Consider the following 12,633-nt stretch of genomic DNA (forward strand, 5'->3'; position numbering starts at 1 on the left):
AAATTTTTTTAACTGCACTATCTTAATTGTTACCTTAACTAATTGTTACGTGGTAACTACGTGGTAGAAAATTGAAATTCTTTCAAATATATGCTATATAAATGTATTTTAACCATTTAACCAGAATAAAATATGCGGTTCACTAAATTATGTTCAAATGCATTTCGTGAAACTACCCCTTTTGATTGTTTGAATTCAACATAAGAGATTTTTCTACTAATATTCATCTCTAGGTGTATTTTTGTGTACCATCAATAGGGATGTATTGTATATCAATTAGTGTTGGGCCGGATACTTTTTTAGCCGGATACCGGATATCTGGCTGAATTCTAATGCCGGATATCTGGCCGACGTTCGATATCCGGCCGGATAACCGGATATCCGGCGTCAAAAAAACAGCCGGATATCTTGTTACCAGATAGTTTTAATATCCGGTAAACGACCGGATATTGAAAATGGCCGGATATCCGGCCCAACCCTAATATCAATAAATCTGAACTGTCTTATCCCTTGATATCCCTGCGAATAACCTGTAGGACACTTACCAGACATTAACCATAACAACCTCCTCCACCTCCGGATACCTCTGCTCGTAGAATCTACACGATATCACCATTATGACTTCTGAAAAACACAAAACACTTAAAATACATTTTTCTCTAGCATTTTTATTTTGTTCCAATATCAACATGGCCACATAAGGCTTTTTAAGGGGGCGAAGAGCCAGATAGGTTAGGAAAAAAAGGTTATTTGCAGATTGTTTTCTAACCAAAAATCTTCCAATTTTGAGAGGAAAGTCAAGAAGATGTGCTAATTTAATGCTTTTTTCATTAACCTAAACGCCTTATTCCTCCCCTCTATTTATATAACCTGTTTCGCCCTGATAAAAGCAGAAAATTTAGAAATGTTTTTTTTAGTGGCGGTCTTTATTTCGGAACAATATCACTTTTTTTAAAACAGCACTCATAGATATGATATGACAAGAATGTGCACAGTGCAAAGTTGCAATATTAACGTCACACAGTGCTTTGTGACAAGGATGGTGCAAATATAATCAATGTCCCAAATAGTTTCAGTGCTTATATGCGTTTTGTATTGCATTTCAGATTTTTAAAAAAGCGTCAGTATCTGCTCTACTTGGGATAATATTACGGCATCTTAATTGTTCTTAAAATGCCAGTAAATCCTAAAATTGACTACAAGCCGTTGCCATTTAAAAATTCAATCATACTATTTACAGAGAGGAAGACATAATTATGACTCTTTAGAAGTTACCCCAAAAAGAGACGGATGTTTAGCATGTTGGCTAGGAAGTTTTTTGTAACTTAAAATATCTCAATTAAAAATATTTTGGATCATGGAAAGAAAACTAAGTACCTAGCGGTTTTCGGTTATTTTATGTTAGGTAAATGTTAATGGCCCCCACAAGGGCTAAAAATTGGAGAAAAGCTACCGTTAAAATACGAGAAAACCCGCTACTTCGCTTTTTTCCCATGATCCAATATTTTCTATCACATGCACTGGGAACTTCAACGGCGAGAAATGCCCTCCCCCCCCCCTCTCATAAAATTTGAGGCAGATTGATCGATATTCAGGTTCCGATGTTTCAAGATATTAAGATAGTAGGTTCAGATATAAAAGTAAGCATGTTCAAAATAAATGCCTCTGTTTTCTGCAAGGTAGATACGAGTTAGGTACACTTGATTTCAATGATATTCCAAACCTGTTTTGTACAACCTTAAACCTGGCACATACGATAAAACTAGCCAGAACCATAAGGCAAACAAAAACAGATTTTTTTGTGTTTAAAAAATGAATTATTCAGAAAACAATATTATTATATCATATCATAAATGCAACAATTTCATCATTTTTTTTGTAAATATAAAACTTCAACAACATTTGAATCACATATTATATACATTCATACAAGTTTCATAAACCAGGCATAAACATATCTTTTTTTTTAAATCACTGGTTTTGTTACAATCTAAATTTTTTATCCTTTTCTATTTATTTATTTTTCAAAGAATTTGTCTTTTAATTTTGGTGGATTTTTTATAATTAAAAATCTTTCAAAATATATAAACAGTAAAGAATATGAACTAATAAAAGAAGCTATTCACCAGAAATACATTTCATATCACAAAAGTAGTTTTTAAAAATTCAATAAATGCATTGTTTAAATTCTAAAACGTTTTAACAGAGCTCCTATAATATAATACATTTTTTTTATACATAACAATTCAAAAATATTTTCTGAGCTACTTAAAAAATAAACAAATTAACAAGATAAATGCTTTGATATTAGAAAAGAATTTATGATAATAAGCTTCTATTGTCTGTAGGACTACAAGAGAGGCGCAGTATGATTTAACAGGAATAATCAGGCAGACATTAAGGTGGCAGATTTGATGCAAGTTCCAGGTATAAACCTGGAAGTTTACCACCGTTGTTGTATGGATTACTCCTGTTTTTATTCAGAGATCATCTGAGGTTTTAAAGATTATTAAAACAAGTTTTATTTACTATTATCCAGGGGTGTATATTCTGCACAAGATTTTTTTTTTCCCCGGCTGCAAAATTTTATATCCCCCCCCCCCCACTAGTTTTTTCTCACCAAGTAGGGGGGGTGGGGGGGGGGGGGAAATGGAAAAATATTCAAAGATTTCTATATCTTATTTATTTTATCCCTCCTACCACACATTTTTTTAGTTTTTTTTCACCAAGGAGGAGGGCGGAAATGGAATTTTTTTTTTCAATTTTCTTAATTTTTACATTTTTTCCCCCTCCAACCACTTATTTTTTATTTCCCCCCCCCCTGAGCCGGGGATCCCATGTAGAATATATACACCCCTGCTATTATCTTAATTTCCCAAGGAGTCAGTGGAGTGTAAATTACCAAGATTTTCAAAGAAGTTCTCAAAAATTAACTCAGAAACTTTAAGGACTTATTAAACATTGATTGTTTGGTTCAAACTAGCAGTGTCCAAACTTTCAACCAAAAAATTTTAAACTAGAGGTGGAATAATTGTGATTTTTATAATACTTCCATACATGTGAAAATTTAGATACGTAACCTATTGCTTTATAAAATTACAGATATTTCTGAGACCAAAATAAAGATATCAATACTTAATTATACAAAAAAGCGGTTATCTACCGGTGTCATTAAAAATTAAAAGCTTAGCTAACTCAAAAAATGAGAGAGGCGGATGAGACGCTTTTTGTGACATAACCTAAAATTCAAAGAAATATAATCAACATTAAAATTACAGCACTGAAATTTTGCATGGCAGTTCCTTTAAGGCAACTGACATTCCAAAGATCAGTTCTTAAACTCATATTTGGTTGAGTTCCTTTTAGTTTCAGGTTTAGTCAAAAAAATTTCATCCACCTCCCCCCTTTGATGCTTACAAGGAACTTTTCCCACGTGTAGTTTGATAATTTAACAATCCTTTCCTTAGAGGCCGTGTTTCTTCTGGAGTTCAATGTCCTCCTTGACAAGTGTGTTGACACCGTCAATCATACACTGAACCAGCTCAACCTCGCTGTAACCAAGCCTGAATAGAGTGTCTTTAGAATCAGGTCAAAACAAAATTTTGAATAATTTTTCACGTACCCATCTAAAACTTTAACAATGATGACATAAGTAGCTTTGCACAAAAAAATCATGGAATAGACAATGAAATAGACAGAAGTGATCTATAGAGCAGATATTCCATTGTCACAAGAAAAGAGAAAAAATATGCAAAACTCCAAGAAAATCACTAAATCTTAAAAAAAAGTTGTGTCTTTTCAAGCTTGGCCAAAGACAACAGGCAGACAAAACAAAATATGTACCAGATGTACAAATGTCATACGAAACTATAGGGCTAAGTAACATCCGACAGACAAACAACCCTTTAATTGCACGACTCTTGTTTGGGAGTGTGCACGGTAATGAGTGACACCATTCTGCCTAATGCTAGATCATCCTACGATATGTCACGTGACTACAGTTATATATCTATCTATCTATGTGTACCTGTGTTTGTTAGAAATGTCGTAGGTGACACCAGTCTGACCGCCAGACTCGCCCCTGGTACCACGAGGCTGCAGCTTCAGAGCCTCGCAACGAGCCTTCAGAGCATCAACACCCTCCTTGGTGTAGCCAGGGAGGTCAACGTGTACGCTAGCTCTCATACCTAGTCAAATAATAGTTATTTTATTATGACTCCGTATAATAGAAAGGTTTCCGCGATTATTAAAATAAAAATAATAAGATAAATTTAAGTTATGTTGGCCCCAAGGCACCTTATCCCAAAAATTGTATAATGATACAAATCGACACAGAATTATTCAGAATATGGCTAAGAACCGGTTCTATGCCAGCGAATAGCAATCGGTTATGAAGCTATACTAGAATAATATTTCTCATATGAAAATCAAATTCGTACAGTGGTTAGCAAGGACGTTTCACATACGTACTTACATACCCAAGTTAGAGTAGCTGCACTACAAACACAACACCTGTTCCGAGATTGGTGGGACAGGAATGGATAAATCCATACTTGGCGTCCAACATAAAGTCCTTTCCAGACTCTTTCTTTACGCTGTCCTGAAAAATTTGAAGTTTTAGGGATAGGACAAAGAACGATAAAATAATCTTTCCATCTCATTCAGATATTTGTAGTTAGTCATCATAGTTTGAAACAAAATAGAGCCGTAAATAAATTCTATCTTTGGTAACCTTTCCCTTCCCGAGTTATAAATATGTCTAATATACATAGTTGTCAAATGATGAAAAAAAAATTAAACCAGAAATTTCTAGATTAACTATGAAAAATATTGGCTTTTTTGATATTATCAATCTAATCTGGATGAAAGATTAAATAACATAAAACATCAAATATATTACCTAAAAGTAATAATAATATATATTTATAATTAAAACTTTAATAAGTCTAATCTGGACACAGGAATGTTGAAGTCTTTGATGAAACAATCTTGCAAAAGTGATGTGTTTTTTTGTCATACAAATCACTAAAGATTACACCATTGGCGTGTACAGAGTTTTGCCAAAGGGGTGCATTTTTGACCGGGTAAAAAAGAGCAAAGGCAGGTTTTCCCAATTTTAATTCTAATCCCCATTGCTCACACTCATGGCCGGCCTGTAATAAAAGGGTCACAGATAAACCAGACTGATAATACGCAAAGAGATGGAGGGACAATTGGCTGTTAATTACACCAGTTCTTAAGGTTTATAATAACGTTTTCTTATTCGTTTGCTTAACAACTTTAGTGATAATAGTGAATTTTGATTGGTTGGATCATTACGTTGAGGATTCAAACGTGCCAACCATAATTTTAATCTACTGAATTCGAAGGGTAAATTATATGTAATATGTATCATCATTTGGGGATGTACATCAATTTATGGGCCATTGTAATCCCTCATCCCTGAAAAGGAACACAGATAAACTAACTCATTATGATATTTACAAGTTAATAGATTGAAAATGTCGATATTTGAAAGGACCAGGATAAAGATTACCTGAACAGCCTGAATTCCTCTGGCAAGCCTGTCAAACACAGCCTTCACATCTCCACCCTAAAAATATCAAGCTTTAACAAAAATGAAAATATACACAGTTTCCCGTAATTGTCCGTAATTCAAATATCAAATGTTTTTATCTGTGCTACTATTTAGGAAAGACAGCTGAATATTTTGGTGAAGGTTATGTGTCCTAATGAGCATCCAGTATATAATCTATTTGGTCCACCGGTCATGCTTCAAAAGATAAAATGCTCATTTCTTCACAATGTTTTCACTGTTTTCTTTGAACTATGGCTTATGTTCTCTTTCATGAAAACTGAACATCTGCTTTATAACCCACTTTGTCATCCGCTTGTCCAACCATGGGCATCATTTTATACGCTTTGCCGCTTACTGATGTTGTCATCCTTGTTTATTTTATTTGAAAAAAGGTTAAGTACAAATGTTCTGTGTATCTAGCTAAATCGGTTTTTAAATGTCATGCTGGCGGCTCAGCTGGCGGCTCAGCCGTTTAGCCGTTTTTTGCCTATTTTCAGGGCAAATTCATCATTAATTACGTAGGAATCAACTTTTTAAAACATATTTTTGGTTTAATTTATATTAAATGATAGCAATAACCAATTTTTAAATTTCTAGTACCAACAGCTACCGGCTACAACCGTTTGATAAGGTTTTTGAGTGAGAAAAAGTATTATGTGAAAATAGGTTTCGTGACTTTTTTGCTCTTAAGATAGTAATAAAATGGCAAAACAGCTGAGCCGCCAGACGTTAGCCGTTACTTTTCCAACTTTTTGTTCGATTTAGGGAAAATAGACCTACCAAGGATTATTCATGCAAAATTTCTGATCGAAATTTGAATTCTAAGTGCCATTTAATCATTGAATACGAGATGGTTGCATTAAAACCCCCCCCCCCTTATTTATATACAAGTTTCCATAGATATTAAAATGAAAAATCTTTAGATTAAAACCAGTTTTGTTAACTCTGAGGGGCCGAAGGCCCAGTCAAGCAAAACTGGTTTCAAATCTTATGATTTTTATTTCAATATTCGTGGAAAGTTGTCTTTAATACGATGCTTTACATGATTTTTCATTATGGCTGAGATAACCAGTTCTAATCCAGCGGATCCATATGTGTCTATACTTGAATATAATTTTTTTAAGTCCTTTATCCCTGTATTCGTGCCTGAAGTGCACAAGTGTCAAGTTATACTAACAAAAACACTTCAATCATATTGGAATCTATAACTTGTCTATATAAACTGTTGATAAATAAAAGAAAAATTTTAAGAAGTGCCTTACATAATTATAAAAAAAACAAAGATCACAAAATCCATAAAATTGAAGCTTTTCCATATACCTAGACATTCTAACATTTTTATACTTAATTTGTGATATAAGAGCTATTCGTTATGTATGTAAGTACGGATCGACCCAAATTTTATAAAAGATTCGATTTAAACAAGGACAATTTATCGCATCATATTAAAGAGAGCTTTTCGCGGATATTAAAAGTGAAAAATTAAGAAGATTAAAACAAGTTTTGTGATTTTATTTTAATATTCGTGGAAAATTGTCTGTAATACGATGCTATAATAATTTTTCAGTATGGCTAAGAACCTGTTCTAATCCAGTGGATATTTATAAATTATAGGTTTCGAAATTAAATTCTAAAAATCGGTCACAGAATCCCGAGTTCGAATCCCTACCTTTTGCATGGAGATAATTCTGAGCTGATCCTCCTCGTTAACCCAGGTAAGGAATGTCTTCTCCTTGTTGTGGAAGATGCCCCTGCCCTCGGGCCAGTCACGCTCCATGCCGGCGGTGATCAGGTTCTTGTCGCCTATACAGGGTTATATAAGATTAGTCTACAACGCTTTCTTCCCCCCTCACAATAATTTCATGTAAATGAGTAGAACAGAATCAAGGGTGGCATGATATCATCAGATTCATATGAAATAATCCTGCTTATAAACTGTGTAAAGGATTAATATTGAAATTCATTCTCCATTTTATCCCTGATTTTTACCCAGGGATCAGTGCACAATAAATTAAAGTAAATCAACAATGATCAAAAACAAAATTATCAAGTCTGCAAATAACACTACTGGTTGATCCAAGATTTAATAAGAATTTCCTAAAGTTTTAAGACAACAAATGATTGACCATGTTTATCAAACTTTGAGGACAAATATAATTTCAGTTCATTATCCCCACCCTCCCTGAATTTACCTGACACAAAGAGGAAGTGATCATCCACAAGTTGCTGGCGAACTTTCTCCTCCATGCCAGTGAGTGGGTAGTAGGTGCCAGCAAGGTCGCCAGTCAGGTTGGCAAAGGCCTTCTTCATCAGACCCTCAACCTTAAAAAGGAAAGACTTAAAAATACGGTCAAAAAGAGAAAGAATTAAGTAGATAAATAGACAGATAATATATAGAAAGAATTAAAGCAGAAAGAGAGACAAAGGGATAAAAAAAAGAAACGCAAAAGAGAAAAATTAACAAAACAGAAAGACAGGAAAAAGGTGACAAAAAGGATGAGATCATAGTAGACGGGTTACATTATACATACATACACACACATCCTACTTCTACTACTTACCCCAAGCCTCTGATCCTTGGTGATACCGGGTGACAGGCCGAAACCGTCAATATTTCTGCCAACTCTGATTCTAGTGGAATGTACTGGGGCGCTGGGATCAATTGTGCCCTGTTCATTAAGTGTTCTTTAATGGCTATATGACTGCAAAGCTTCTCTATAATTAACTTGGACGGTCAGACTAAGTCTATCGGTCATACTTCAAAAGATATATAAAGAATTCGTAGGTATTTTTTTCTTATTTATCTTATCCTTCCAATTTTTTCTTCTCCCCTTGTAATTACATGGCTGATCAGCTGCTCTATAACTCACTTTGTCCAGTGTCCATCCATGATTTTATTGCATTGTCAAAATGTATTATTCTTCAAACTACATGGTAAAAGGAGGATGCCCAGCCCATTCTTATGCGCATCCTCATTTAAGTCTTATTAAAAGCGAAGCTTTTCTATAATTAGGGCCGGTCCGTCTGTACGTCCGTACGTACGTACGTAACGGATAGCTTTTTTCGTTAATTTAGGCATGTTAGAATTGTACTATCGATTTCAAATTTTGCATGGTGATTCCTTTAATAGTTAGGTACGATTTAGAAAGCGTAGCAACTCTATAATTATCACCAAAATGTCCGTACGTCCATTTTAAACATGTTGATTTTTTTACTTTTTTAACAACAAATTTTTATGTGATCTGATCATCCGATTGATCTGATTTTTAGTGTATTGATTCCTGGGACAACAAAGTATAATGTAATAAGCGAAGCAACTCTATAATCAAGTCCTAAAAATGTAAGTATGTCCATAAACATTATCCTGAATCAAGCTGTTTTTCAACAAATTTACTTGCAATTTTGCGTTGACTCTTATACATTTATATTCTGATTATTCAGTTCTGACACTATACAAGTATTAATGTCCGTTTGTCTTACCGTTTCTGTGATTCGCTTTTATGGATGTTGTCATCCTTGTTAGGTTAGTTCTTTAATAATAATACAAGATTAAAATACTAGGTATATCAGATTTTCATCAAGCTTTCTCTTACGACAAATAAGAAATAGAAATATTTATTTAAAAATGTGTGCAAGAACACTTTCCTGGATTTTGGATGCATCCATGTCAGAGGTATGGACAGCATCAGCAGAGATACCGTGGTAGTCCTACACATCATAATATCATATTAATACAATAGCGATTTCGCCTATAGCATATACAGCATGACCCTCGAAAAAGTATTTTTAAGCATCTGCAGCCTATATTTCTCAATAAAATATTAAAAGATTCATATGTACTTGTTCTCTATAATTTTCTACATCAAAGGATATCAAAATATTTTTTTTACATCAATTAACAGCCGAGATTTTTAAAGCCAAAGTTTGGAAAAGGTGCTTGAGAAACTGGATATTGCTAAATATTTCTTAGTTTTTTATTAGTACATTACTTTTTATCAACCAGTTAAAAAACAAATAAGAAAGAAGAGCAAGTTTACAATTGATACATTTTTTATTGCATTTAAAAACGTTACTTTTACATATAAAAAACTACTTTTCAAATTTTACTGAATACATTTTTCTTATAACCATTTTCCCTCAAATCTTATAATATCTCCCACTTATTAATATGACCTTAAATAAACCCCTCCCCAATTTATGCTCATTACCAGAAGGATTAGCGCAACCTTTACCAATAAATTCACGCCCACTTATCAAAATAATCTAAGACACATAAAAATCATTTAAATTATTAAATGTTTAATAAAAGTTTGTAGCTGTAACTTTTTGGTTTTTTAACTTATTTTGATAGTATAAAAAGTGTTTGATTTCTGTTTATGTAAACTTTCAATTTGCTATATTTTATAGGATTTCTTTCTGTAAGGGTGTTTATGCAATTTACACTAATCTAAAAATGCCTTTTAGAGCAAGTGAAAAAAGTGCTTTCAGCATGAAATAAATTTCTTGGAAACATCTTTATATAAGTTTTATAAAAAGTATTGAAATTATGAGGAAAACACGTCATTTCACTTAAAAAAAACATTTTTCTTGAAAAGTTACTTTTTCCTCAGCCACTTTTTCAAAACTTTGGCTCAAAAAATCTCAGCTGTTAATTAATGTAAAAAAAATATTTTTATATCTACTTATGTGGAAATCTACAGAGAATAAGAACATATACATTTTTTGATAATTCATTGAGAAATATGGGCTGCAGATGCTTAAAAATACTTTTTCGAGGGTCATGCTGTACAATGAAAGGGTAGTAAAGTAGCATAAAACCAATTCAAATTCCAATTTGAAATACTAATTAGCCTAAAACAATCTTAGGACCCACGTAAAGCTCCCTAAAATAAAAAAAACCTAACTATTTCATAAGTTATAGGAATTCAATAAATCATAAGCTACAGACAAAAAAAACCTTACTACTTTATAACATAGAATTACTTATTATATCTAGATAAGAGTAGCATTGCGATTAATCAAGGGGGTGTTAAACCCTTATGGGTCATCCAGGTAAAGAGCAAAAATATTTTTTTGGACCTAAACAAAGCATTTTATCTTGCCAAAATACTAAAATATCCTCTAATAGTACATCCTCATATGAAATAAAGGTGTTAAAGTCAATTTCAGGTTCCAGGTATGATCCTGCAGGTCCTGATCCTCCAAGTCTCCAGAAATCTTTAAAAGGCTACTGTGGCCTCAATTTTTGACTTAAAGACTTCAAATTTTAAACTTAAGCTTTTCTTACATGTCTACATAACATATTAAAATGACTGATTAAGGTGCGGCAAGGGGCACGACTGTTAAGGGTTAAGCCATTATATTTGACTAACCTGGATCAAAGGGTCAAAAACGTCAGCAAAGTCTTTGTAGCTGTCCCAATCACCTAAAAAAAAAATAGTTAATAAGATAAGAGGTTTGTTCCCATGCTATCTGTCGAATGTTAACATACGTTAATTATTCCCATATATCTGTACCGAAGGATCTTGCTAATCGTTGGACAGATATGGTTCTCCTTAAAAGTAGGGTTGGGCCGGATATCCGGTCATTTTCAATATCCGGCCGGATACCGGATATTAAAACTATCCGGTTACATGATATCCGGCCGATTTTTGACGCCGGATATCCGGTTATCCGGCCGGATATCCGGTAAATTGCCGGATATCGAACGTTGGCCAGGTATCCGGCCCCACCCTACTTAAAAGTGAACCTTAAGTTCTAGGAAGATTTACAATAATTGTCAAAAACGTCCAAAATAAATCGCCTCTAAGAAAATTACCCCTTGGGCCCTTCCCCCCTCCCCCAAAAATATATAATGTAAAAGGAGGATCTGGCCACCTCACCCCTTCCATAAAGTTGCCCGAGGCCTCTAGGGGCGTATCCGCTAGTAGACAATTAAAGAAAACAAAATTATAAATCTTGGATTCGTATTTTCTTATCAATATCACTAAACCTACTAATAATTAAAGTATAAGTAAGACGACTAAATGGAATAAATGCAAGCGCGTGAGACAAGGAGCAATAAAGCATCTGTGCTACAAACAGGGGTAATAAGGGATAAGACAATAGACGATAAATATATCTAAATCACCAATGAAAAATAATTTTCGCTTCTTAAGATAAAATGGTTTAGAACCAACCAATCAAAATTGAATAAAACAAGTATTTGAGGCTATAAATAAGATAACGTTTTTCACATACAGTATCATTATATTTTACAGTCAATTGTCCTTTTTTCCCTCCCTCGCTACAAACAGAATTTTTACCTGCATAAATGCCACAGTGTTGGTCATCATACTCGACAGCACAGGAGATAGCCTTGGCCAAGGTAAAGCCAGAGGTCTTGGTCACCACACTGAACAAGATAAGCTTTCATTAAATGTTCTTTTGATTGATTGATTAGCCATAGTCTCTTAGGGTTTGGACCTAAGTAGTCATGGAGTAGGCTGAGACACTTTTGTATAGCCACTAGGGCTATCAAGCTCCACGTTCAAGCACATAAATTATGTTAAATGAACAATAGTTATTGTTTATTGCATCGTATTATTAACAGCTTTCCGTGGTTATAAAAATGTACAATTATAAGATTAAAACCAGTTTTGTTAGACCCGAGATGCCGAAGATGATTATACATTTCTATTCACGCAGAAAACTGGATAAAATACGATACGATATATAATTTAGATGGCTTAGAACCAGTTTTAATACAGCGGATTATCTTTTTTCTGTCCGACGAGCCGCAACAAACAGCTTCATACATAAGATTTTATTCATTTTTTGCTATTGCTTCTTTAATGAAAATATCTTTTTAGATGACAGATTTAAGATAGCTAATTCGCATATTTCCATAAAGACGTACATACCATAGCTTTAAATAGAGTAGCTGCGCTACTACAAAAAAAATTAAATAAGCTGACCTGCTCAGCTTCTCCCAAATTGGCTGGGTCACATATTTAGCCACCAGGCTGTGCTTAGACTTGATCTCGGGGAAAGGTTCGCCAGACATTTTTGCGCAC

General features: G+C 33.8%; 2 protein-coding genes and 1 long non-coding RNA gene across 3 annotated transcripts in view; 1 reads left to right on the forward strand and 2 right to left on the reverse strand.

Annotated features, from left to right (window-relative positions):
• Positions 1-12,633, reverse strand: part of eIF2alpha (eukaryotic translation initiation factor 2 subunit alpha) — a 45,369-nt gene that overhangs the window by 9,078 nt on the left and 23,658 nt on the right. The window contains exon 2 of the mRNA XM_080178109.1: positions 546-623. Within this exon, the coding sequence (XP_080034235.1) occupies positions 546-616 (71 nt within the window). The 5' untranslated portion in view covers positions 617-623. The remainder of the gene's footprint in view (positions 1-545; positions 624-12,633) is intronic.
• On the forward strand, positions 623-3,566 carry LOC145332981 (uncharacterized). Its single transcript, XR_013884396.1, has 2 exons — positions 623-2,496; positions 3,468-3,566. It is a non-coding gene; the product is annotated as an uncharacterized LOC145332981 (long non-coding RNA).
• The window catches only part of LOC145332973 (arginine kinase-like), a 32,871-nt gene continuing 23,658 nt past the window's right edge, over positions 3,421-12,633 (reverse strand). Inside the window, exons 2-12 of the mRNA XM_080178108.1 lie at positions 12,535-12,632; positions 11,884-11,972; positions 10,951-11,003; positions 9,223-9,286; positions 8,140-8,246; positions 7,771-7,900; positions 7,248-7,381; positions 5,537-5,593; positions 4,513-4,600; positions 4,028-4,187; positions 3,421-3,563 (exon numbers count right to left, since the gene is read on the reverse strand). Coding sequence (XP_080034234.1) covers positions 3,464-3,563; positions 4,028-4,187; positions 4,513-4,600; positions 5,537-5,593; positions 7,248-7,381; positions 7,771-7,900; positions 8,140-8,246; positions 9,223-9,286; positions 10,951-11,003; positions 11,884-11,972; positions 12,535-12,623 — 1,071 coding nt within the window. The 5' untranslated portion in view covers positions 12,624-12,632 and the 3' untranslated portion in view covers positions 3,421-3,463. The remainder of the gene's footprint in view (positions 3,564-4,027; positions 4,188-4,512; positions 4,601-5,536; positions 5,594-7,247; positions 7,382-7,770; positions 7,901-8,139; positions 8,247-9,222; positions 9,287-10,950; positions 11,004-11,883; positions 11,973-12,534; position 12,633) is intronic.

The sequence above is a fragment of the Acartia tonsa genome, chromosome 11 (assembly GCF_053477335.1).
Source record: "Acartia tonsa isolate MP-2025a chromosome 11, ASM5347733v1, whole genome shotgun sequence".
NCBI lineage: Eukaryota > Metazoa > Arthropoda > Copepoda > Calanoida > Acartiidae > Acartia > Acartia tonsa.